Source organism: Syzygium oleosum, unplaced genomic scaffold (assembly GCF_021117445.2).
Source record: "Syzygium oleosum isolate NSW1041296 unplaced genomic scaffold, Sole_v2.1 Sole_v2.18, whole genome shotgun sequence".
NCBI lineage: Eukaryota > Viridiplantae > Streptophyta > Magnoliopsida > Myrtales > Myrtaceae > Syzygium > Syzygium oleosum.
In genome coordinates this window covers 192,030-217,902 of record NW_026607502.1, presented here as the reverse complement: position 1 = coordinate 217,902, position 25,873 = coordinate 192,030, and the positions used below count along the sequence as shown (strand labels likewise).

Below are 25,873 nucleotides of genomic sequence, written 5' to 3'. Positions count from 1 at the left end.
TGATTACATTTTCGTGACAAGTTTTATGACTTGATCGCATTTTTTGAAAGTTTTAGGACTCAATTGCACTTTCTTGATAAGTTTTAGGACTTCTAGTGCACTTATCCCTTTTGCTTTTGTGAGGAAAGTGGGGTTTAGTAGATCTCACAAGAAGTGAGGCAAAAAAATTCAAAAGAAAGATGGGACCCACGTCAAAACTATAGAAAATAAAACAAAAACTGAGAGGAAAAGAATCTTCCGCTAAAAATATCTAGATGATTAATAACTATTTAACATTATTATATATTAGTCTTATTAATAAGCATTGAAGTACAAAAAAAGTTTAAAAAGTATTACTTTATTAGGAATTTATTCCCTCGATAAATTTATAATAACATGTTGAACTTGCTAAAAATAATGCACATTGAACTTCATGCATGAAAAGAATATTATCACATCGAAGAAGTTTCTTATATTATATGAGAAAATTATTTTTCAAACTAGTATACCTATGTCACATTTATTTCAAACTAGTATATCCATGCCGCATTGATCCCAAACTTTGAAATTTTTTTGTAATACGAAAATTAATTCGGAGCAAATGTGGCACAACATAAAAATTAGTTTGAGGGAAGTATAGCATGGGTGTATCGGTTTACATTTTTTTTACATGAAAATTAGTTTGGGTTTAATGTGGCACGAGTGTCCAGTTTGCGATTTTTGGTGATATTAGCACAAAAAAAGAAGAAGATAGATTAGCTATGCTAAACGACTTTACACGTTTTTGAAAAAAGCAAATACGAAGAAGACGACCCAGCAGACCGTTGTCCATTGACTCTGGCAGGAGTATAATAGTAGAAGCGTCAAATGAAGAAGATGCGCGAGATTGGTTAAGCCCAGAGAGAGCTTTGAGAGAGATCCGTGAGAGTTACTATATTTTGCCTTTTGCGGTCTCAGCGGCAACAAGCTTTCAGGTTCTCATTTCTCTTGCCTTTTTTGTTTAGTTGCAGAAATCTTTGTTCATTTGGATGAACGAATTTCCTTTCTTTTGTTTTTCTCTTTTGGCGTTGTTTGTGTTCCGGATTGATACAGTGTTTCTTGAATGTATGGTTGGTCAATAGCGAAGTACTGCATCTGAGTGATCTTGTGGCATTGGAACGATGTATGGGGAATTTGAGAGGTTGAGATTCGCAGTAACTAATCCAAACTGCCACATTCCCGGTTTCCCGTGCATTCGCTTCTGACGTGGCCGCTTTCTTCAACAGTATGCAGAGTTATACTAACTAGTATATGCATTCCATTAAAATAGAATGGAATTGGATCTAACAAGTTAAAAGGTATAAAAGATGCTAGATATTTTGAAAATTCAACTCTGACCCGACTAAACCCGAACGAAGGAAAACTGATTTTGGATTATCAGAAAGCCACAGAGCACATACTGAATAGTTCTCGACTCATGGCTGAGGGAACTGAAATACGAGATGATTCAAGATGCCGAACCAGAACCAAACTCACATCCGAGAAAGCAGAACCTGAACCAACCCTAAAACTATATGAATACGAAACAGACTCGACCTGCCCATTTTCAACCTGTAGTTGCAACTTCACTCTTTCTTTCCCTCTTTCTTTCATAGGAAATATCCATTTGTTGATGTCTGTCATCTATACTGATTTGTTTTTTACAGCTTATTTTGTCTACTTTACCTTTGTGCGTTCACAACATACATCAGCTTGTCTTGAGTTCTTTCCCCTACTGAATGTTTCATCAGGAATGAGTCAATCTTGAAGCATATGACTAGTGATGAACAAATATGTGCAATCGTTGAAATAGTTTGTTTGACACTGGTGTCTGCCATTAAATGTTGGACTTTTAGCCAAAACCTTAACGGTTTTGCAGTCCCACTTTGGGAGATTTACTGTTTTTTGACGGGATTGGCACACGAAGAATCTTTTGGTAGTTGACTTCAGTAATTATGGGCAAGTCTTTAGCCATTACCTTCACTTAGGGAGGCAAGTGAGGCAAAACAAACTTCTGTGATAAAGCGAGACAGGGAGAAAGCTTTAGATAAAAATGTGTTTTTCTGCTTCTTTTTGTGATTGTCAAATGAAAAAAATGTAAACTTTTCTTTGTGTATGGGTGATTAGCTGTAGGACTCTAGGGAACAACTATTGTAGCCAACTCCAACTTATTTTCTTTGTTCAACACAACCTTAATCTGCTATAAAATGCAGATGTAAACTTTCCCAAATTTAAACTTGTTTTTGCAAGTAATACTCTTGGGAACAACTGTTGTAACAAAAGATCTTGGTAGCATAGAGTTCTTTATAAGTCCTATTAAAAACAAAGCGGTTTACTAATGCAATGGGTGCATCCAAGTAAAAGCCTTGAATTTTGATATTGGGAGATGATTATAAGCTGACAAACTTCACCTAATTCTTGCAATGAACTTGTCGGAAGAACTTCAAGTCTGCCATAGGACAGCTATGGAGTGCTATTCTTTTATCTTGGCAGATTGATCAGAACTTAACTGAATGTGCAAGTTAGATTTCAAACCCCTGCATGCTGATTTTTCTGATGATGTGGTGGAGTATAGTGATTACTTTAGTTTTTCGTTGTTTGTATATTGGATTTGTTAGGATGTCTGCAAGAATTCGAAAACCATATGGTTAGGCTATAACCATCTTATTTCATTTTGAAAATATTGGGCACATTGGTTATAAGTAATGCAATAATTGTTCTTGTACCTTGGGCTCCTAGAGGCTACAAGTAATAATAATATGCGACATTCGTGTTTGATGAGACATAAACATTTTGCATCGCCTAGTTTCCAGGTTGGAGTAATTAAAATTTCTTCCTGAAGGTCTTTTCCCCCCTTTTAGAGCCTTTGTAGCTGAGATTTGACAATCATGCTTGTATTGAAGCACTATATTGAATGGTGTATGTGGAACAGTTGTATTAAATTTGTTCTCAATGGTTACCTTAGAAGGATAGTTCAGCAGAAAAGGAAAAGGAAAAAAAACATCCTTAACCAATGTCCTATTTGTACAGTTGAATTTGCCAGCGATGGCCAACCCGAAAAATTCTCCGGAAACTCGGAAAGCAGATATTTTAGATCTTCTAAGTGATGATAGCGTGAAAACAGTTGTCCTTTTTGGAGAAGCTGGAGTGGGTAAAACATGGATGGCAAAAGAGATAAGTAATTCTGTCTGCCTCAACGGATCCTCCTATGGAACTATTTGGGTGGTCCCGGGATATGATTATGAAGGCCAATCTCTTCTTGAAAAATTTGCCATTCAGCTGTCTGTATTACCTTCTAATGAGAAGTGGGAGGAAGATGACAATGCTGAGATGGAGCAGCAGGAGCAAGAAGTGGACTTGGATCTAAAACAGGGTATACTGGAAAAGCTTAAGCTGATGAAATCTGCAAAACTTGCAGAAATGAAAACTGCAAAGCCTGAAGAGAAGAAATCTGAAAAGCCTAAAAAAAATGCAAAAATGGAAGATTTTCTGAAATATCCTCCCGGGACTGAAAAAGATCCATATCTGCTCGCAGTTCTGGATGATTTTATTGACATCAAACCAGAACTTCTTGCTTTAAGTGACTTCCTTTCTCGCGATGGGCACCTTCTTAAGGTTTTAATCACGAGAAGTGGCAGTGATATCGGTATTGGCAACGAAGGAAATGGGGATACAATTCAGACAGACGGTGAAAGATTTTATAAAATCGAAGTCCTGTCTCATGTCGAGTCATCAAATTTACTGGGGAATAGGGTCAAGGCAGAAGTTTCTAGGGCAACTGGGTTTGAGAGACTCTCTGCAGCTATTGGAAAAGTTAGCTCAGGTCATCCTGGGGCAATTATTATTATAGCAGAAGCCATAAATCATGTTAACGACTCTGAATTGGACAAGGCAGTTGAAGAAGCGGCCTCTATTATTGAATCTGCTGATATCAAAACAGTAATGCAGCATGTGTATAAAATGTTGCCAAGCACCCTCAATAAGTGCTGTTGGCACTGTAGATTCTCGTTCCTCCAACGTGATAGCATCCACTACAATGAGCTGATAACTCACTGGTTACTGGAAGGGTATTTTGATCACCATGATCATGTTGAAATGGCTTACGAGGAAGCACATCATACTCTGATGGAGCTCAAAGATCGTGGATTTCTAAGAGTAAAAGAGAATGGTTATGTTTATATGGACAGTGATGCTTTGGGTGTCACTGATCACCGACGTGATGGACTTAGTGGGTCTGCATGTGTTGGCGTGGCCAGTGTGCTACATGACCAAACTTGGGCTGGTCTTGGGAGGGTTGTACAGACCGACGGGATGATCAAGACAAGTTGTGGGAAAGGGAGTGAGATGTCCACCCTCCTTATTGATGGTGCTCGTTTTTGCAGAGAAGTTCCTGAAACATTCTTCCAACGCATCCAACAACTTAAAGTCCTTGTCATCTTACATCCGAAGTTCAAAAAGCTGCCCTTACCACTTTCAAAGTTGAAGGAGCTTCAAGTACTTGTTCTGAGGGGCTGTCGTCTATTGGAGAATGTTGATGAGATCTGTGAGCTTACAAACTTACTAGTTCTTGAGATATCTGGGGCTTGTTTCGTGAAGGAAATCAATGACGATCTTTTTGAGCTAATGAAAGATCTTAGATCTCTGAACTTATCTGAAGTTGGCATTAAGTGGCTTCCTGCGTCTGTCTTAAATCGGGGCGAACTCCGTTGGCTCATTCTTAGAAACTGTCCAAATTTGGAAAAATTGTGTGATGATAAACTATTGAAGAAGAAGGAAGTGGCAAAACAGGAAATGCTTTCACTGGCAAAGCTGGAAGTGCTTGATCTCTCTGGTTCATACTCCTTCCGAAGTACCCTGGTCAAGACCATCTCTCCGCTCAAAAAACTTCAAACTCTCAATCTTTCTAAGACCAGCATTGCGCGCTTTCCCTTCTTTCATGATTTGCAAGAGCTCACTCGACTCCTCTTAAGTGACTGTCCATTCCTGTCAAGACTTCCCTCCTTAAAACCCTTACTTAAACTTGAGATTCTCGATCTTGCAAAGACAACATCTTTGAAAGAAGTACAAGACGATCCCCAGGAAACTAAGACTGAGTTTAGAGTTCTGGATCTCACGGGTAGTACTGTAAATAAGCTACCTTGCAACTTCAGCAGCTTATCTCATCTTCTTTTGAGTGGTTGTGTTGGGCTTCCAAAATTGCCATCCACGAAAGGCCTCCAAAGCCTTGAGGAGCTGAACCTGTCTGATGCCTCTATATTGGAAGAATTTAAAGATGAGTCATTTGAACATCTTAATTCCCTTCGCCGACTCATCCTCTCAAATACTAAAATAACAGCTCTGCCATCACTTTCCAAGCATTCTGAACTTCGTTTGCTCTCGCTAAAGAATTGCAAGCTCCTTACTAAGTTGCAAAACTTGAGTACACTTCAGAAACTGGAAGTTCTTGATCTCTCGGGATGCTCTAAGTTGGAGATAGCAAGGAATGACTCCTTTTGGGGCATGGCTCACCTGAAGACCATCAATCTTTCAGAGACTAAAATTGAAAGCCTTCCTTCAAATTGCTTTCCTATCAGCCTCTGCCACCTAATAATGAGAAATTGCACCTCCTTGAATGACCTTCCTTCTTTGGAAGCTCTGTTGAACCTTGAGGTACTCAACCTCTGTGGTGCAAAATCTTTGAGCAATATAAAACTTGAATTTCTTCGCCATATGAGCAAACTAAGGATTCTGAACCTCTCTGAAATTGAATTTGAACAATTGCCATCTCTGTCCCACCTCACTAACCTTAGGGAGCTCTCTCTGACGAATTGTTCCTGTAAAGTGTCGAAGCTGGATGCCCTAAAGGAGCTTGAGCTGCTGGATTTATCGGGGACCAAGGTTGAGTCCTTACCTACCCTAGAGACTTTTAGCAACCTCCAACAACTACTGCTAAGAGATTGTGCTGATCTGGAAAGTTTGGAAAATTTGAAGTCTCTTACCGAATTGGAGGTTCTAGATCTTTCAGGTACAAAAATAAAAGAATTTCCCTATGAAATCTCGGATCTGACTAGTCTAAGGAAGCTCAATCTGCTGGATACGAAGCATATTAAAGAAATTGACTGGAAGAAGATAAAGTATATTCCAGAGGAGTTCAACTTGGGAGGTTGTCGATCCCTAAGTTCTGAGATTGCTGCATCTTCTGACTGGCCTTCCATATCGATATGTGGTACCAGTTTTTTCCAGTTCGTGGAGAAAAATCCCAAGTTGTGGGATACGTGCTTCCAAAAATTCCACTTTTCTATTTGGCTCCCCAAAAATTCAGATGGAAGGATAGACAACCTCGGAGACAGGGGCCTACTGGTAGATATCAAATCTCAAGGAAGATTTCCTCATCATAAAGAACCAGGGCGGTATCTGGAGATCCATGGATCCTATTGCGAATTCAGTCTACCTGAACATGTTCTCGAGCATGCTGATAACATATCGCTAATGGATGATAGCTCTTTGAGGCACTTATCTGAACTTGTTAAAGAGAATCTGAGATCAATAAAGAGCTGTTGGCTTGATAGGTGCACAGATATCCGTAGTATAGTCGATGGTGAAGAAGATGCCAGAGCTTCAGGAAAGCTTGACTGTCTTTATCTGTGTAATCTCTCTTCCTTAAGAAGCGTATGTGATGATAAAGTGCACTCCGAGGTCTTCGGAGGTCTTAAGAGCTTGTATGTAGATTGTTGCCCGATGCTTGCCGATGTTTTCTCATTGTCCAAGCTGCCAAAGAAGCTCGAAAACCTCCAAATCAAATTTTGTGAGAAAATGGAAAAGCTATTCAACCCTGGTATGTCAGAAAAATGTAACTTGCAGACCTTGGATCTTCTGGAATTACCTAAGCTCGAGATAATTGGTGTTAAGATGGTCTCCCTGCGAGTACTGAAAGTGAGACAGTGTCAGAATCTGAAGAATTTAGAGGAAGTGCTTGGAGAAGCTGAAAATCTGGAAATTCTCCATATTTCCCATGCTGCTAGGCTGAAGACCATATGCAGTCGGGAAGTGAAGCCGGGGAGCTTCGAAAATCTAAAACAGCTTAAAATAGAATCTTGTCCCCAGCTCAAAGAAGTTTCTCCCTCATCCGAATCACTGCCAAACCTGGAGATTCTTGAGATAAACTCATGTAAAAGCTTGGAAACTATATTCACTGGCAGCTCATCAGCTTCTTCACTGAAAAGATTACGACTGCGCAGCTTGCCTAGTCTAAGCAAAACTGTGTTCAAAGTACCACCTCAATGTCAGGTTGACTTCAACTGCCCAAATCTGCAAATAGACCGATCTGGTTAAGTGAGAGGTAAGTTGATATATGCGTAGAAATTGATTGATATGATGCTCACGGATCAATGCATTTAGAATCTCATTCAGTTGGCAGTTCCTCTCTCTCTCTCTCTCTCTCCATGGAATTTTGTGTTGTCATCTCATCATTGTGTAATTCCTGAACTTACCCATTTCGCAGGCATTTCTTGGGTCGTGAATCTGGGAAGATTCGTTGAACGCAAGCGAAATTTCACTTTAAATGTCTGGCAGCTCTTTCCTTCTGTAATGCATTAACATCCATGGCCATCGTGTATGGAAAGAGAAAACATTGGAGGCTTACTGGCTGCAATGTCCAACCGCACTTGCTCCAACTTAACTTGCATATGTATCCTTGAGGGATGTGATGCAGCATAGAATTAGATACTTGATGTCAAGTGTGACATAATTTTCCATATAAAGGAATCTGTGAAGCCTACACTGTTCTATCATGTTTGGTTTGAGGTTCCTCATTTTGTATGGATGCTTCCATATTTCTGCTAATTCAAAGCCCCGGTAGATTGAGAACTTTGCAATGACAGTGTTGTCATACTTCTCTACCGGAACTCACCAATTTTAATTTGTTACACATTGAGGCTCTTAATTACATTTCTTAACTGAATTCTGGTTTCAATTGAGATTATAGCTGATTTCTTTCATAAATACCAGGTTAAACATTACTTTGATGAGCTGCGTAATTTGTGGTTGTAGAACCAAGGATGGGCGTTACGTTAGATTTTAAGAGAGAATGTATTATCAATGAGGTATCACGCGAGAAAACCATGTGCTGAAGTATTGGGAAGATGCAATAATCTCCATTACTCCACTGTTATCAGAATCCTATATATGTGAGGAACTGCAGTTTTTTTTCCTAAAATGTTTCCATCATGATATTTATATGGAAGCTCCCAAATGTGAGAGGGTAAGTGAATATCATCTAACAGACCAAAAAAAAAAAGTGAATATCGTCTTTTCATGAAGAAAGATGCTTATCACCAGGTACTAAAACAGGGTCTGATCGCGGAACTCGAATTATATATTCCTCTATGACGTGATCACCATGAAGTCGTCGATATTTTCCTGTTAGATAATTCAGAAAAAGTTGCCTATTGAGTATTGAGCTCGAGTTTGTTCATAGGAAATTTTTAACTCGGAAAAAGAGGGAATAAATAATTTCATGCATGTTAATATTCTAATTATTGAGCGGACTTTGAAACTATGATTGCAGAGTATTTTGTGCAAGAATTGCTCCTACTTGTGTTGATCAAGGCCAAATGAGACATTTCATTTCCCTTTGGTACTGGACGCTTCTCCTATAATACACAAATTTAGGCTAAAACTTTAGAGGAACGTGAGGCTGGCGGCGCAGACACACTCGATGTACTCAATAGTGGTTCAATGTGTTGAGGCTATCTGAATATCGTTTCTTCATAAATATTACCTGAAAATACTTTCGTCAGATTCAATAGATACGATGGAAGGTTTTGTCAATCTTTGAAACATATTAGAAAGTTTTCTCAACACAATGAAGACTTTATATGCAACTGATTAAATAATGGCTCATGCCTAAGAGCAAGGTCGCAAGTAATGATTTTGCCGAAAACAATGCCTCTTGCGCATCCGATTTCTTCAAGATCAACTAATATTTTTTCCTAAATTTGATTGTAAATCTTAGAATTTACAGTAGTCAACAGGTGTAGCATCAATTTCTTCCACGGCTCCCAAATTTTTTTTTTTTTGGGTCGTAAACTGATTAACTTTTATTTAATTTGAAAATGCAGAGCCCATAAACTGGGCTTAATTCCTTACAAAGTAAATCCAACAAGATTTGGGGAGGGGAAGAAATCCAGTCCCTTGGCAGAGTTTTATGGCGCTGAGCTTTTGTGGTCCAGTCCGCAATGGAGTTGGCTTCACGATGGCAATGGGTGATATGGAACTATGAGAAGCTAGAGGACAGATCAAGGCATTGGGAGATAATTGCACGTGCATCCCATGGAATAAGGTCTGAGTTTTCCATAGTTTTTACCAAAGTCAGATTGTCTGACTCTAACTCAAGGGGATAGTGTCTTCGAGGGACTAAGAACTTTAGGGTTTCCAAGAGAGTCACAAATTCCGCTTGAGAGGCTGAGGAGACATGGATTTGCTTTGCAAAGCCATCCACAAGTGTCCCCTCTGAGTTTCGAACGATGCAAGCGATTGCGCCTTCCATGGAGCTTTCGACGAAGGATCCATCAATATTAACCTTTAAAGATCTGCCCTTTGGGGGTTTCCAGATCTCAGAAGAGGTGGGTGCGTCAAGGTCCGATTTTTGCTTTGAATTCCATCTCCTGTAATTGCCGAGAGAAGTTAGAGCTCCTTGTAGTGCTTGAACTGGGTTTGGGAGTTTCTTTCGAAAGATAAAGGTGTTGTTGGAAGTCCAAATAAACCAGAAGATGGTTGCAACAAGTTCCAAAGAAGGTAGGTTTCCTGTACTTTTAAGGAATTGCATTAGCCATGTCTCTATTCTGCTGAACCCTTGGGAAGAAACCTGAATGTTTAGGGATGGTTGAGCCCATATTTCTCTTGTCCAGGGACAAAGACGAAGGAGATGCTCTATGGATTCCACCTGGTCTTTACACAGTGAGCATAATGGATCTGGTACTATTTTTCGCTTGTGTAAGTTCTCCATTGTGGGTAGACTGTTCTGACATGCATTCCATAGAAAGAACTTAATTTTAGGGATGGTTCCAATTTTCCAGATCTTATTCCACAAAGCTCGAGGAGCCGAGAAAGATGAGGACGCCTTTGGAGCTTTTCGGATATTCTCAGTAAGTCTTATGTTGTTGTAGCCACTCTTTACTGAGTAATTTCCTGTTGATGAATATGTCCACACCAGTTTGTCTTGAATGGAGTGAGTGCTTAGAGGAATAGCGAGAATTTCTTTCACTGTTTCCTCTTCGAATATATTTCGAAGAAGAGGCTCATTCCAGGAATTTTCTTCGTTGTTTATAAGCTCTACTACCTTTTGTGGGTCATTTTCATTTGATGGCCCTCCAATTACTCCTCTTTTCAACCATCTGTCCTCTCTGATACCGATTGCTTCTCCTGTTCCCACTGTCCACATTGAAGATTCTGAGATTGAGTCTCTTCCCAATAATAAGCTTCGCCAGCCCCAAGAGGGTCTATGCCCGTTCCCAGCATGCCAGAAACTCTTGTTTGGGAAGTAAATCCCTTTAAAAATTTGACCCCATAAAGAGGACGATTGATGCATTAATCTCCATGCTTGCTTTCCTAAGAAAGCCTTGTTAACAGAAAGTAAATCTTTGAATCCCATGCCTCCATTGTCTTTCCTTTGTTTCAAGAATTCCCAACTCTTCCAATGAATTCCAGAGTGAGATTCTCTGTTTTTCCACCAAAATGCTGTCATTCTCTTTTCAATCGCTTTACATATGGAAACAGGAATCTTGAAAATTGACATTGCATATTGAGGAAGAGCCTGCACTACTGTTTTTAGTAATATCTCCTTCCCCGCTTTAGAAATTAAAGATTCCTTCTAACCTTCCAGTTTTTTGTTAACTTGACCAAGTATCCAGGCAAACATATTCTTCTTAGACTCTCCCCAATTCGACGGAATTCCAAGGTATTTTCCTGTTTTATCCAGTTCAGGGACACGCAGTTCATAAGCCATATTTGCTCTTAAGGTATGTGGGCACCCTGAGCTAAAAAATATTCCTGATTTGTTTAGGTTTATCTCCTGTCTAGTAGCAAAACAATACTGCTGCAGAACATCTGATACAGATTGGCATTCTTGAATTCTCCCATCCAAAAAGAAGATGGAGTCATCCGCAAATAGAAGATGTGATATGGTAGGGCAATAAGAGTTAAGTTTAATACCCTTTATACTGCCATCCTCTACTGCTTCCTTCATCATAAGAGATAAAACATTTGCTACCAATATAAACAGATAAGGGGATAATGGATCACCTTGCCTAAGTCCTCTGGAAGGCTGGAAGTAAGGGAGTGGATTCCCATTAAATTTAACACTGAATGAGACTGAAGATACACGCATTGCATAACCCATGTGATCCACTTTTCATCAAAGCCCAGTTTTCTTAAGCATGCCTCCAAGAAACCCCATTCTACTCTGTCATACGCCTTTTTCATATCAAGTTTCAAGATCGCCTGAAATTTTTTCCTCCTCTTCTTGACTCTTAGTTGATGCAACACTTCCTGCACTATCATGATATTGTCCTGGATAAGTCTCCCACTTACGAATGCACTTTGCTCTTGAGCGATTAAATTCGATAACCAAGGTTTGAGTCGATTCACCATTACCTTGGATATGATTTTGTAGGCAAAATTGCACAAACTAATGGGACGGAATTGATCGAGAGTTTTGGGGTTAGGAACTTTTGGAACTAGTGTAATGTGGGTTTTATTTAAATCAGGATTCAATTTTCCTGATATGAAAAAAATTTTAACTGCCGCAAATACTTCAAATTGAAGAGTCTCCCAGTGGAACTGAAAAAATTTCCCATTAAAACCATATAGTCCAGGGGCACTTAGAGGACTTAGTTGGAAAACAGCATGCTTGACTTCTTCCAAAGTGACCTCAGCGGTTAGTGATGCATTCATTTCTTCATGTACCATTGTAGGAATGATGTCTAAAACCGGAACAAAATTTCTGTTACCCACTGAACGATATAGGCTTTTAAAATAATTTGTCGTTTGTTGGTGTAAGAGCCTTTCATTGCGAATCCAAGACCCCTCTTCTGTTTTGAGCATAGAATTACACAAGCAAATCCGATCGTGAATGATTCAATTTGACTTCAACAGTCGCATCGTATGCGGCGTTTCGATCATGACAATGCATGGTATTCCAAAACCAGGGTTTCATGGCCCACCGAAAGTTCTTTGATAAATGTGACCTTGCTTGATCTTTTGAACGTTTTTAAATAGAGATCCACTTATATGGAACATGTGTTGCTCTTAGGATTTTTGTATGTGTTAGTGGTAATTTTGAATTGAACGGCCACACTGATTTGGAGATAATCTTATAATTTCATGGTGACTTTATTGCTACTAAAAAAATGTTCTTTCTAAAGTTGTCAAAAAAGTTGATGTGTTCTACTATTATCGATCGTTGGACTTGAGTAGGTCATTAAAAAGCTTCATTTAGACCTCGGGATGTAAAAAATAAGAGAGTATTTCAGTCCTCCCCCGAAAGAAAAGACACAGGGGGAGGGACAAGTGATTTGAGGGTAGACCGGCCGCCGGCTCTTTAAAAAAGGCGTTGTAGCCCTCACAGGAGGAAACAACCCTCCTTGGTGAGGTAAATCCTATCAAACACCAAGGATCTAAGGAGGCCCTTGCATAAGGTAAGGTAATTTCTCATTTTAAAGTCCAGCAGTTCAAAGCTTCGGTCGTATCCCAAATTGGTTATTTGTGATCAGTAACTCACTCGAAACTCTTTACAGTATAGTACTTGCTGAATTGTGTGTAATTATAATGTTCTACATTTATATTGGTAGTATCTAATAAATTAAAATCAACATCTCTTTCATTATTGTAGGATCATTATAAGTCCTAAAACTTTTACCCGAACACTACAAAAAAACATATTTTTTCCGACGAAATTTCCAACGAAAAATTTGAAAAAATTCGTTGGAAAACGAATTTCCAACGAATTTTCCAACGAAAAAAAATTCGTTGGTAATAAGTCGTCGCAAATTTTTCCAATGAAAAATTTCAATTTTCGTTGGAAATTTGCGACAAATTTTTTTCGTTGGAAAATTCGTTGGAAAACTCGTGGCTAAATTCGTTGGAAACGAATTTTTTTTTCCGACGAATTTTTTTTCGTTGGAAGCTACAAATTTTTTTTTGGTCGAATTAAAAATCGTGGAAATTTTTTTTCCATCGAAAAAAAAAAAATTTGGTCGAAATTTGGGCGAGCTCGAGCTCGTCGCCGGCGAGGGCCGAGCTCGCCCAGATCTGGGCGAGCTCGAGCTCATCGCCGGCGAGGGCAGAGCTCGCCGGCCATGGCGAGCTCGAGCTCATCGCCGGCGAGGGCAGAGCTCGCCGGCCATGGCGAGCTCGGCCCTCGCCATGGCCGAAGATGAAGAAGAAGCAGCAGCAGCAGCAGGGGCGGGAGCAGGCTTCGAGGCCGCCGCCCGTCAAGTCCGTCGTCGTCTCCTAGCCTCGCCGCGACGAGGCTTGGTGGCGTCTGGGGCGTCGGGGCCGTCGGGCGTCCGGAGGCTTGTAGGCTAGGTGTCCATGGCGCTTGAGCCGGGGCCGGAGGAGGAGGAGGGGGGCGGGGAGGAGGCGGAGGGGAGGCGGAGGGGAGACGGGGAGAAGGTGAAGGCGAAGGAGAGAGAGAGAGAGAACGTGGAAATTGAAAGTTGCGGGAATAACGAGCGCGAAAATATTGAATAAGGAAGAAGTAGGGTTTTCGTTGCAAAATTCGTGGGAAATTTCTCACGAATTTTGCAACGAAAATTGTACACATTAAAATAATTGCCCGGAAAATTAAAATTCGTTGGAAAATTCGTTGGAAATTTCCAACGAAAAAAATTCGTTGGAAATTTCCAACGAATTTTCCAACGAATATAAAAAATGCCGAACATTATTGGGTTTTTTTTGTAATTCGTTGGAAAATTCGTTGGAAATTTCCAACGAATTTTCCAACGAAAATTGTATACACTGAAATAATTGTCCGGAAAATTGAAATTCGTTGGAAAATTCGTTGGAAATTTCCAACGAATTTTCCAACGAATATAAAAAATGCCGAATAGTAACGGGTTTTTTTGTAATTCGTTGGAAAATTCGTTGGAAATTTCCAACGAATTTTCCAACGAAAATTGTATACACTGAAATAATTGTCCGGAAAATTGAAATTCGTTGGAAATTTCCAACGAATTTTCCAACGAATATCAAAAATGCCGAACAGTAATGGGTTTTTTTGTAATTTGTTGGAAAATTCGTTGGAAATTTCCAACGAAAAAAAATTCGTTGGAAATTTCCAAAGAAAAAAAAATTCGTTGGAAATTTCCAACGAATTTTCCAACGAAAATTGTACGCACTGAAATAATTGCCCGGAAAATTGAAATTCGTTGGAAATTTCCAACAAATATAAAAAATGCCAAAAAATAACGGGTTTTTTTGAATTCGTCGCAAAATTCGTTGAAAATTTCCAACGAATTTTGCGACGAAAATTAATTCGTTGGAAATTTCCAACGAATTTTGCGACGAAAATTGTTTCGTTGGAAATTTCCAACGAAATTTGCGTCGAAAAATTTTTCGTTGGAAATTTCCAACGAATTTTACTTTTCGTTGGAAAATTTGTCGCAAATTTGCAACGAAAATTTTTTCATCGCAAATTTTCGTGGCAAAAATCCAGTTTTTTTTGTAGTGGAAGTTTAATCAAGCATTGGAAACTTCATATAGTGCAATCTAATAAATCTAGAACCTATAAAAGAAAATAGTACAATCAAGTATATTTTTGGTGACTAGGTCGGTTTTGATAGATGGAAACTATACATGCATTTGTTGTTATAATCTCTCTCTCTTGCAATATAATTCTGAGGACTCCTGGGAGGTGAGGATGTGTTATCAACTAGGTGGGCATGAGGCATCAAGTAGATGTGCACGTCACCAAGATAGACCTTCAAATCACCATGGTCTGACATGAAGATCTAGAGCTCTCATCCCCAACGACGTTGCCCGGTCGACGGTCACCGCCGTCATTGATCACCACCGACTGCCGGCCGTCAGTCATTGCCGATCGCCGGCCAATTGGAGGTCACCGGTCATCATCGGCTTCCGCCGGTCGTTGGTCATCGCCGGTCGCCAGTCATCCCCTTGCCGCCGGTCACCGCTAGTCGCCGATTGTTAGGGGTGTGCAAAACGGACCACCTGGACCAGACCAGACCGACCAGTTTGGTCCTATTCCCCGGTTCGTAAAAGTGGAACAGGTGTCCAGGCGGTCCGGTTCCTGGTTCCAAAGGGGAACCAGACCGGACCGGACCAACTATATATATTTTTATTTTATTTTTCTTTCTTCCAAAAATATTAGTAAAATGTGAACTAAACTCACGTACAACGCTTTTCCCTTATCGTCGCACCACAATAACTTATCACTCATCATCACTTTTGTCAATATGTTGAGATTTGTCACTCTTTCTCGTTGTGGTGGGAAAAAAATAAAAAAAGTGACCGGTTACATTGGATCGGACCGGAACTGGATCGGACCGATCTGGTTCGGTTCCCAGTCCCAGGAACAATCGGTCCGATCCCCAGTTCTCAAAATTGGGAATTGGTCCTTTCGGTCTGTTTCCCGATTCCACCTTTGAACCGGACCGGATCGGGAACTGATCACACCTACCGATCACCACCAGTCGACGGATGTAGAAGAAAAAAAACAAAAGAAAGAAAAAAATAGAAATATAAAAGATATAAAAAATCAGAATTTTTTTAAATTATAAAAATTGTCCATCATGTTTTAGCAATATATAAATATAAATATAAATATATATATATATATATAAAGTTTATAAGAGACAAGTTTTTCTAAATTGGATTTAATATTTATGTATTTTAGCAATATGGGTAGGGTTGGGTTTGGGTATGTGTCGCCAGAATTGTATTATATGAAATATGGGTATGGGTTGGGTCAGATATAGATCGTTAGAATTGTATTGTATGAAAATGGATCAAAACAGGTTAAATGGATCAATATGAATCGGATCATTTTCGAGCCATTATTGTTGTCCACTATCACCTCTCTCTCTCTCTCTCTCTAATGTGACAACTACTTTGACAACAAATAGCACTAAGTGTCTTCAAAACACTATCTTAACAAGAGAGAGTAAATATTTTAAAAAGTCACATTAAATTTTTTCGTCTCTTAAAACTAACGAGCTAATGGAAATACTTTATTGTACTATTTTTTTTAAGTTTTAAGATTTGCTTACAGCATTAGAAAGTTTTAAGACTTGATTACCCGACGTCTATAAATTTTAAGACTTTTAATATACCTGTATCTCTTTTATATAACCTATAAAAAAATCCTATGCGGGGCCGACTGAACTTTTATTTAACCATTAGCGTGGCACTCGTTACATCTCAAAAAATAAACATTGTATATACTTATATTGGATTTTGCAATATGTTCCTAATCAAAGCATTGAAAGAGTACATTCTAATTTCCGAAGTTGGTGAGTTGCATGGACATCACCCACAATTCATTTCTATTAAGTTTGCAATCAAAACCCCCCTAAAATTTCTTTTTCTAACGTGAATTCTGTATATGAACTCGGGAATTTCTGGGGTGTACAAATCACAACTAAGGAATTCGCGACGTTACATAATTCATGAGTTAATTGCCACAAATTTTCTCATCGCTCTTGCATTGATCCTCCATTTCCTGTCTGAAAATGTTTCTTATGTAATCTTTGGATCTGGATCAGCTTTTATATAACCTCTAAAACGGCATAATAGGCTATCAGCAGTGGAAGGGATGCCAATGTGCCAAAGACCACCCTACAAGTATACAAGTGCAGATGCCTTCCTTAGACCAATGAAAGTTGATTTGGGTGAACATTGTGGATGGAACTAATTTGAATGAATTCAGACAACTTATGCAGTGCTGAGAACACTTGGATGTAATCCGTACTCTTTGGCGAAGATGAAAGTTGTAATCGCCAGTGGTAGTGCTGCCTGCGAATGGGGAAAAGGGGATAAGTACATTATAAGTGTCATAACTTTCGTAGGACGCTCACTTAAGGGTCATAACTTTTTTTTTGTTCACTTGAATGCCACAAATTTGAAAAAAACGATCACTTAAGTGTCATCGGCAATTTACCTCGCCGGAAAATCCGACGTGGACGCCAGTCATCTTACGTGGCATCGCTGGCGCTGACATGGACAATTAATAAAAAAATTCAAAAATAAAAAAATCCACGTTTGAATGGAAAATTAATAAAAAAAATTCACGTAGTACGATTTGCCAGGAATGGCACTCAAATGATCGATTTTACTCCGATGTAGCACTTAAGTGAACACCATACAAAAGTTATAACACTCTAGCTGTTCTTATCCCAAACATTTTTATTTATAAGTGAAAAGATTGGGGAGAGCCAATTAATGCAGTTATCCCTCTGAACTTTACCATAAGGGTCCCACGTAGACAAATGCCTTGCATTAATTAATTATTTATAAGACATTTTAATAAAAGTTGGTACCATATATATAAATCTAGGTACTTCTCATGAATGAGGCCCATTGCATATAAAATCCAAAATATTCTAAATTTAATTTTCAACAAAGATCGAAATTAAGCTATCATCAAAATAATTATTATGACATAAGTAGTATTAATTATAAATTACCTCATTTGCCTCTCCTTTTTCCCAACCACCGTACGTCCCTTGACTCTAGAAATCATCATACTCTCTCCTTATTTTACTCGTATAAGCTCAAATATAAATAAGTAGGTTAGGTTTAACATTTAAATGAACACTTATGTGAATAAGATAAACACATAAAGGCCTTCTTTTTATCCATTTTTTGACTTCCGACGCTCCCTATTACCTTAAATTGATCACAATATCTCTTGCAGGTCCCAGATTTAAGATTATTTATTACCTTTTTTTTTTCTTTCTTTGGAAATTCTGATATATTTAGAATTGACAAAAAAATATATGTTTGCCAATGGTTTGATTGAATTGTCTTATAATGCAATTACAATTGTCATAATTTTCTTGTCAATAACTAATTATTCCAATTAATCAGCTATACTTTTCAGTTTTGTTAATGTAGTCATAAACTTTTTGGTGATATTTCAATGTAGTCTTTTCTGCCAATTGCCACAAAAAAATCTCTGACATGGTGTCTAGTCATCGCTGGCTATCCTAAGTGGCATGCTAACGTAGGCAATTTGTTGATTTCCATGTCGTAATTTGCGACGACAATTGGTAGGAAAGATTACATTTAAATATCGTGCAAATGTGTATGACTATATTGACAAAATTGGAAAGTTAAAACTGAATTGACATCCACACAATAGGTTTAAAACTAAATTGATAATTTTCCTAAATATTTAAATAATCACTCCTATGGATAAGCATTTTTTAGATAAGTATACTATGAGTGCCATAACTTTCGTACGACGCTCACTTGAATGACACAAATTTGAAAAATCAATCACTTAAGTGCCATCGGCAATTTGCCTCGTCGGAAAATCCGACGTGGCATAGCTGGTGCTGACATAAACAATTAATAAAAAAAATCAAAAATAAAAAACAATTCCACGTCGGAATAGGAAATTAATAAAAAAAAATTGGTGTAGGATGATTTGTTGGAAATGGCACTCAATGATCGATTTTACCCTGATGTGGCACTTAAGTGATCGAAAAATAAGTTATGGCACTCAAGTGAGCACTGTACAAAAGTTATGGCACTCCTGCTGTTCTTATTCCCGGGGAAAAGGCAACCACTCTTATGGATCCATGGAAGTTAAATAAAAGTGACAGAACCAGAGCTATAGCACTGAAAATTCTATCACTAGGCTTACTTAAGCAATACTAGTTTACATTGGCGGATTTAAAATATGAGCTATCGATTGCTTGAGTTCAAAAGATGGAATGAATCTAATGGCATCCCGCGGTCGAATATAGGCAATGAACTTTAGTTTCATTACCTGTATGATAGCGATTTTGAGAACATCGCCGCGCAGTCCCATAACAAGGGAACTCACGGTCATCAGAGTTGGTCCAGCAATAAACCTAAAGACCATTCCCAAAAATGTCATTTTCATGCCACAAGCTATCACCCTTCTCTGCATTGCGATGAATATACCTGCACACATCAGATGAGAGCAAATATGAAATCCTACTCTTGTAAATGAAAATAACTAGATGTAGTTCCTCTTAGACATAGGCCGAACCTTTTAATAACATGCCAACACATGGTTCTAGTTCAAGCCAACTCTTTACTTATCAATGTTGAACATAGCAGTTCCCAACCCAGCTCTTGATAGAATCTGTATGGATTCTTTGACGATGCCTGACATTTTCACTTTGAACCTTACAAGAGAAATAGTTACGTGAGTAGATGAATATTCGGTGACAATCTGACATTGCTTGCGAAAACAAAAGGCATCTCTTGAATTGCAAACCCTTGTGCTATTACTGCCCAAGCGACGCCGAGGACGCAAGTGTAGATGTTAGGATTCAAAGCCATTTTCAGACCCACAATTATCACGGCGGTCCACAATCTTGGTCGTGTGTTATTGGTCTCCACAGCCTCGGCCGTTCCCTTGATATCTTTCTCGCTTGGCATGGAATCATCAGTGTTCGCGATCGTTGGAGAAAATTCCATCCCCATTTTCCAAAACTCGAGAAAACCCAAAAGAAGCGGAAACCAAAGAATGGTCTGCATAACCATTAATTGAACCACAAGATCCACACCCACCTGACCATACATCGATCTCAATACTGGTGTACCGACAATTAGGAGATTATTTAAGGTGAGCAAGGAAAAGGTGGTGATGCACCAGCTATAGTCCACTTTGCTGCTGCATTTGGCACACAAGGCAAGCATCAGGACAGCGAGGAACTTTGAGATAACATCCGCCGCTATGATGGAGTAATTCATCTGATTGGCGTGCGCGGCCATGAACTAGAAGCTGAAAAGAGGGAAGATGAAGTAGCAGACCATGCGGTTTATGCCGTCACACTGCTCCGAGGTGAACATGCGCCACCACTTCACGGAGCCATAGCCGAGCATCAGGGCGACGTAGAGAGGCACCATGGCTGCGAACACCTTGTATATATCTTCCAATGCAATCATGGTTCGTTTCTATGGAGAACTTAGCTGATAATTGTAGCAGCCAGTTTGAATTAACATCTAGAGTGCTCAGTTTAGTTTTGCAAGACTATTTATTGGATGTATATGGTTCGAGAGGTGGGCTTCTAGGGTAAGGTGACTTCACCGCACTACAAGGTGAGGTCTCTTATTTGATTTAACAGGTCCAAAGTTCATTGATAAAAAATCGTCTTAACGAAAAGTAAAATCGATCTCATTTTTAGTAGATCTTCATCTTGCAAAGAAAATGAAAATTCTTTTATAGTAAAGTATAGTTATTATAAGTTACTTCATCTGTTTTGTGGTACATCCCCTTCGTTAAGAGTAAAGTGAGTGTATTTGTAAGTAAAATATATTTGTTCATAGTAAACTTTACTTGGTTCATGGTAAATCATCTCATTTCCTAGTAAGAACAATCATTAATAAACATCGTTTGTCCGTGGTATTTATTCTTAGTAAGCTTTTTTATTCCAATTAACATTATTTACCACAATCCAAGTAAAGTTTACTAGGAACAAAGAAAATGAAAATTCTCTTATAGTAAAGTATAGTTAGCATAAGTTACTTCATTTGAATCGGCCTCCGCAAAACTGCCTCGAGGCTTGGCCTGTGGTCAAACCAATCGGAGATGTTCTAGGATTGGTGAATATCCACCCCCATCCACAGGGTTGAGCATGGTCCGAGTTGGGCCGATCCACCATTTCACCGAGGGACCAACCCGCACAGTGATGGTCCCCAAATTTTGGGACTGAGGACCAACGATGTTGAACCGGGGACCAAGGATTGAACCAACTTTATGGGTTCGGTCCGATTCCAAGGTCAACCAAAGATCAATCGATTCTTTTTTTGTCTCGTTTTTTTGTATTTCGACAAACGTGCTCTTTGAAATTACATGTCAATCGTTTATGTGATATGGAACAACCAAATAGTGAACACTGTTACAAATCAAACAAAAATCTAAGATAAAGCAACAACAGAAATCTCAACTTGCCGAAAGTAACAAGCCATAGAAGACAAATGCATAAAATAAAATACGCAATAAAAAGTTCAAAATTCTTTAATTAGTGACTAGGCTGTGTTCGTTTGGCGGAAAATATTTTCCAGGAAAACATTTTCCGTGTTTTCCGGTGTTCGGAGGCGGAAAACATTTTCCCCGGAAAACATTTTTCCCTCAATGAGGGAAAACATGACCAAATTGGCGGAAAATGATTTCCGCTAAGCGGAAATCATTTTCCGCCAAACTCCTCCTTCCCCCTCCGGTTGCCGCCGTTGCCCCCCGGTCGTTGGCCGCCGGCCGCCGCCGCCGGATTGGCGGTCGCCGAACACCAGAAAATATTTTCCGAAACTTCTTCAGATTTTAGCCGAACACCAGAAAATTGTGTTCCGGGAAAACATTTTTCAGGAAAATGACTTCCGGGAAAATATTTTCCAAAAAGAGAATATTTTCCGCCAAACGAACAGAGCCTAATACGTATGTGATTTTTCATGAATTGAATAACACGCTTGTTGTCCTAGATCCCTACATCCTTTAATTAGTGACTAATACGTATCCACGTCACTCGATAAAGAATGTTCATAAAATTTAGGGGACAATTAAATCAAAATTCCTTCACGAAGGAACTATGTCCACGAATGGAGAGTGATCGTCATAGTTTAACCAAATCAATGTCCTAGTTGCGCCTGTGTAATAACGATAGCTATAGAACTCCAAAAGAGCCTCTCAACCTCACACACACAGTTTTTTGGATCAGTGTCCAGCCCCAGTTGCGCGATTCAATGAAACATCCATTACAAAAATGAATATGAAGTCTAACAACCCAGTCCGACGAGGGTCGATAGTAGTCGACGAGGCCAGAGGGCCTGGGCAAGGAGCGGCTCCTGACAGGCATGGCGAAGAGGGCAAGAATGAACCGAACTATGTACCGAATAGGAGGAAAACAATTTTGAGCTATATATGTAAAAACTGAAATTAACTCACGGAGGCGCCATTTAACGTAACGACAAACTTTGCTTTGGAATTTCAAAGTTAAGCATGCTCAGGTGAAAGCAGTCCCATGATGGATGAACTCCAGGGAAGGTGCCCACCTGTATGCCAAAAAACAAAACCGTGAGGCTTAGTATGGGATGGGCCAAAGTAAACAATATCTCAGTGAGTTAATCCAAGACGTCACATGAAGTTTCCTGAATCAAGGCATCTGCCAACAATTTGAAAATAGTATCATAACGAGCGCGATCTCACTTCACCAAGCACACAAAATGGTGTCCGACCATGCCAGACGGTGGCCATACAAAGAGAAAAGAAAATGCAGGCCGGACATTAACGTACTTGCCCGAGCACTGGCGGGCTTCAGGTCATTTTATGTTCAAGCTGACTTACTTTCATGACTTTTGAACTTGATTTTAAGTACAACTTGTAATGCGAGTTGCTCGCGGCAATTCATTAGGCATCTTACTAGTTAAATATGAGATAAATAGCACACACTAACTTTTTTTTGTGATTTGTGCTATTACTTCATGCCTTCACCTGGAATAAATGTGTCTCTAGTCGGTTCCGATGTAGAACACGAAATCAATAGCACATGCTAGCTTTTCGGAATATGGAGAGCCGATTTTTTATGGTTTGTGCAATTGCTAGCGCACGCTAACTTTTTGGAATATGGAGAGCTCGGTTTTTTATGATTTGTGCAATTACTTCATGCCTCGACCTAAACTAGAGTAAACGAGCCGCGACAAACAACAGTTAGTTGCCATGTTAAAGTATGAGATAAATAGCGCACGCTAGCTGCTTAGTGTACTCTTGAAGATACCATAGGACAGATTGTTTTTGAGCAACATATGGCTATTCAAACGAGATCTACATGTGAGTCACGTTGATACGAAATCTCGAGGACTTCATTTTGAAAGTTTTGTACCTAACCTCACTTCTTCATTCAACAATTAGACCAAGAAAGCTTTGCAGGTTATTTAATGCAGCGACTTTTACGCTTTCTATATAATGAATAGAACATAGAGTCTGATCCAGGTAGAGTTACAATGCAAGTAAGTACAACCGGAAAAGTAGACTTATTAAACGGATAGGTCGGGTCATAAATGGTCCGACCCAACTTCACCCATTTAACTCGTTTATGACACATTTATCGCAAGGCAAAAATCTTGACCCATACCCGACCCGACCCATTTAACGGAATCTAGGAAAACTTATTTCTAATAATTATTTAAAAAAATTGTATTGCTGAAACATCTTCATGCAATACAAATCTTTTAAAAAAACTTGATGCTCCGTTTGTTTCGCGGAAAATATAACATTTCTAATAAATGTTTTCAGGAAAATGACAATATTTTCCAATATTTGGTTGAAACCTGGAATGAACTAGAAAATATTTTCCGCCGTTTAGTATGAAAAATCATATTTTCCTCTATGCATTCATTGTAATATTTTTATTTTTTTTAAAAATCACATTTTAATTATTTTTCTTTTTCTTTTCCTTATTTTCTTATTTTCTTTTCGTTTTTCCCTTCTTTCTTTCTTTTTTCTTCTTCCCCCACCGATGGCAGCTGGCCATAGGCGAGGGATGAGCTCGCCTGGTGAGACTCGAGCTCGTCGGCCTCTAGCGAGCTCACCCCGTGCCTGTGGTCGGCCACCGGCAGGGGAAGAAGAAAAAAGAAAAAGAAAAAGAATAAAAAGAGTATAAAAATTACAAAAATCAGAAAATTAAAAAAACATTGAAAATTTCACTTAAGCTTATTGGGTAATCCATTTATGACCCATTTAATACACATTTAAGACCCATTAAGTTAATAAACAACCCATTAATGACCAATTTAATTCTATTTTTAAAACTAAACCCAACCCACTCATAACCAACAATCATTACATATGGGTTAATATATGGGTTCTTGACCCATTTACCACTTCTACGAAAAAGCTCATTTAGAGCAAGATGTCACTAGGCCAATTGCCAAAGTTGCCAATAAAGGGATTGGGGGTTGGACCGGAAAATACCAAGTCCAGGATATGAGCCCTTGAGCATCCCACACTTATGTACATAATAGAGAGGAGTGAGACAAAAAAATTGCCAAAAGTTCAATTCAAGATTTTCGGCCTCAAAAATCATTTTTTTGGACACGTTTCTAACCACTTCTCCATATTAAAAACCCTACCACCACATTGTCTCTCACTCATTTTATGACTCCAAGAGAAATCTTCTCAAAGAGTGAGCATCAAAGGAGGCAGGAGTTTCAGAACCGGCGTTAGGTAGCTACTAAATTCCTTGTTTACTGAAAAGCTTTCCTTACAACTGAATTAATAAATGTTGACATATTTACCCCAAATTAATTTCCATTTCACAAAAAATCTCAAATCGGTACCCCTAAAACATATTTACCTCGAACTAATTTTCGTCTCATAAAAATCTCAAACTTGTATTGATGGTCCAAATCTACCCTTCTTTAAATTGCATAGTGTCAATACTTGGATTTTCCTCGTCACAAATCCACCTTGCATTCGTTTGTTACGTGTATTGACAAGTATGTATTTTAACAGGATATTAGATGAACTATTAACGGATGGTAGATTTGGATCGGGGATAACAATTTGGGTTCTGTTGCGAAACTAAAATTAGTCTGCAGTAAATGTATCACAGGGTATTAGTTTGAGATTTTTTGTAAGATGAAAATTAGTTTTTAATAAATGTGTCACGAGGTACCAGTTTTTGCAGAACGAAAATTAGTTTGGGGTATGTGTGTCATGAATGTACGAGTTTAGAATTTATAATGGTATGTTATTTTTGCTTAAAGCACGGGCAATTTTTGTGGTTCATGACACAAGAACTGGAAATGAAAGCATGTCCTATTGAAGACGAATAAACCCTAAAAAAACGGCAAATAATCTTCAAATGCAAATCCAGAACATATGAAACCGACTAGACAAAAAACTTGCTTGCATAATCCTAACATGAACAGGTGTGGAATGGCCAAAATGTCGATATCTTTTGCTAAGATGTATTATAATACTGTAGATTAAAGAATAACCAATCGGTCTTGTTTGACGGATGCATCTTGGCCAAAGAGTTGGAAAAGCGAGAGCCAGAAAAGTGGAAGATCATGTGTAGAGTGTGGGTGGAGTTGTTGTCCTACGCTGCAAGTCATTGCAGAGCAGAGACACATGCCCAAGTACATAGTCAAGGCGGGGAGCTCGTGACTTTCGTTCGGCTCTTGATGGCTCAATTAGGCATTGGAGAGCAGTATCAAATCAATGAAGGCCATGCTAGAGCAAAGCTTAGCGTCAATGGTTAGATTGTACCAGTTTGTGATTTTCATCTGTATCCTTGTTTCATTCTATATCATTTGGATCCTTTTTCTTTTCATTTTGTTGGATTGTATTGTTATTGTGATGTGTCTAATAATTCTGTTTCACAGATTGTATTATGCTGATTCACAGTGGAGTTGGATCCAGAAATACTTTGGTTTCAATGAGAAATGTTGCTCCTTTCTTCTGAAGTGCCCTGCCTTATCTGAGCTTTACCAGGCTACTTATTTCCTACATATAAACTTCAACAGAAATAATATGTTCAGTAAAAACTACCAGTCTTCTATCGATGTTGGGCACACGCACACGCCTTACTTAAACACCTAATCTGTCCTTGCTACAAACACTTTGTACGCAGAATTTGGTGAAACGTTTCGACCTCTAGTGTTATTGCACACATCACTGACTGGT

General features: G+C 38.9%; 1 protein-coding gene and 1 pseudogene across 1 annotated transcript; one reads left to right on the top strand and one right to left on the bottom strand.

Annotated features, from left to right (window-relative positions):
• The first annotated feature begins 850 nt into the window (after positions 1 to 850).
• On the top strand, positions 851 to 7,903 carry LOC115694354 (putative disease resistance protein At4g19050). The gene is made up of 3 exons (XM_030621482.2): positions 851 to 953; positions 3,028 to 7,315; positions 7,478 to 7,903. Exon 2 carries the CDS (start codon positions 3,043 to 3,045, stop codon positions 7,306 to 7,308), a length of 4,266 nt encoding a protein of 1,421 aa, XP_030477342.1. The 5' UTR covers positions 851 to 953; positions 3,028 to 3,042; the 3' UTR covers positions 7,309 to 7,315; positions 7,478 to 7,903.
• An 8,857-nt stretch (positions 7,904 to 16,760) lies between these two features.
• LOC130140373 (auxin efflux carrier component 5-like) lies at positions 16,761 to 20,139 on the bottom strand (annotated as a pseudogene).
• Positions 20,140 to 25,873: the final 5,734 nt, after the last annotated feature.